The following is a 945-nucleotide window of genomic DNA, read 5'->3' on the forward strand; positions in this document are numbered from 1 at the left end:
CATGTATATTTATTTATTTATTTATTTATTTATATTTATTTATTTATTTATTTATTTATTTCTGTTCTGCTGCTGTTTGCTGCTGCTGCAGCGAATAGTTTCCGTGCGGGAGCCGCCGGTGCCGGCTCATTGGCGACAGCCAGCAGCAGCAGCAGCAGCAGCAACAGCAACAGCAACAGCAGCAGCAGCAGCAGTACCTGCTTTGTCTCCTTTTGCTGCACCTTATTCTATGAGGCCTCTTCTAGCAGCAGGCGGCCTCTATCGGCTTCCGGGCTGCACCGTCGAGCTGCTGCAGCAGCAGCAACCAGCAGCAGCAGCAGCAGCAACAGCAGCAGCAGCAGCAGCAGCAGCAGCAGCAGGAGAGGGTTCAGCTGAGCAGGAGGAGCGTGAGGCTTGCTGCTCCCGTGTGTCTGCACAGCTGCAGCCAAGCGAGGAATCATCATCATCAGCAGCAGCAGCAGCAACAGCAGCAGCAGCAGCTTGTTGTAAAGGTGTTGCAGCAGATTGCTGCGAATGGCAGCAGCGCGAAGCAGCAGCAGCAGCAGCAGCAGAAGCAGCAGCATTTATTCTATCGGATTCAACTGCCTTTATAGCTTCTCCTCTCCCCGGCAAAGAGGGGGTCCTACGCCTCACCCCCAGCAGCAGCAGCAGCAGCAGCAGCACCCCCACCACCCCCATCACCACCCCCACCAGCAGCAGCAGCAGCAGCAGCAGCAGCAGCAGCAGCAGCAGCATGGTGCTGAGCATAAGAACAGCAGCAGTGCAGTCTGTGCATATATTTGGTTTACCGCAATTTTTGTTTTTCGCAAAAAAAATTTTTGCGCCGATTTTATTGCGAAGCGAAAAAGGAGAACAAATATTAACTCCAAATAACATAAAGTAAGTTTTTTTTTTTTTTTTTTTTTTTTTTTTTTTTTTTTTTTTTTTTTTTTTTTTTTTTTTTTT

The 945-nt window shown here is 48.9% G+C and overlaps 1 protein-coding gene across 1 annotated transcript in view; it reads left to right on the forward strand.

Annotated features, from left to right (window-relative positions):
- Nucleotides 1-229: 229 nt before the first annotated feature.
- Nucleotides 230-945, forward strand: part of EMH_0055760 (uncharacterized protein) — a gene marked incomplete at both ends in the record, with an annotated part of 6284 nt that continues 5568 nt past the window's right edge. Inside the window, one exon of the mRNA XM_013497270.1 lies at nucleotides 230-879. Within this exon, the coding sequence (XP_013352724.1) occupies nucleotides 230-879 (650 nt within the window). The remainder of the gene's footprint in view (nucleotides 880-945) is intronic.

The sequence above is a fragment of the Eimeria mitis genome, genomic scaffold (genome assembly GCF_000499745.2).
Source record: "Eimeria mitis Houghton genomic scaffold, Emh_scaff2572, whole genome shotgun sequence".
NCBI lineage: Eukaryota > Apicomplexa > Conoidasida > Eucoccidiorida > Eimeriidae > Eimeria > Eimeria mitis.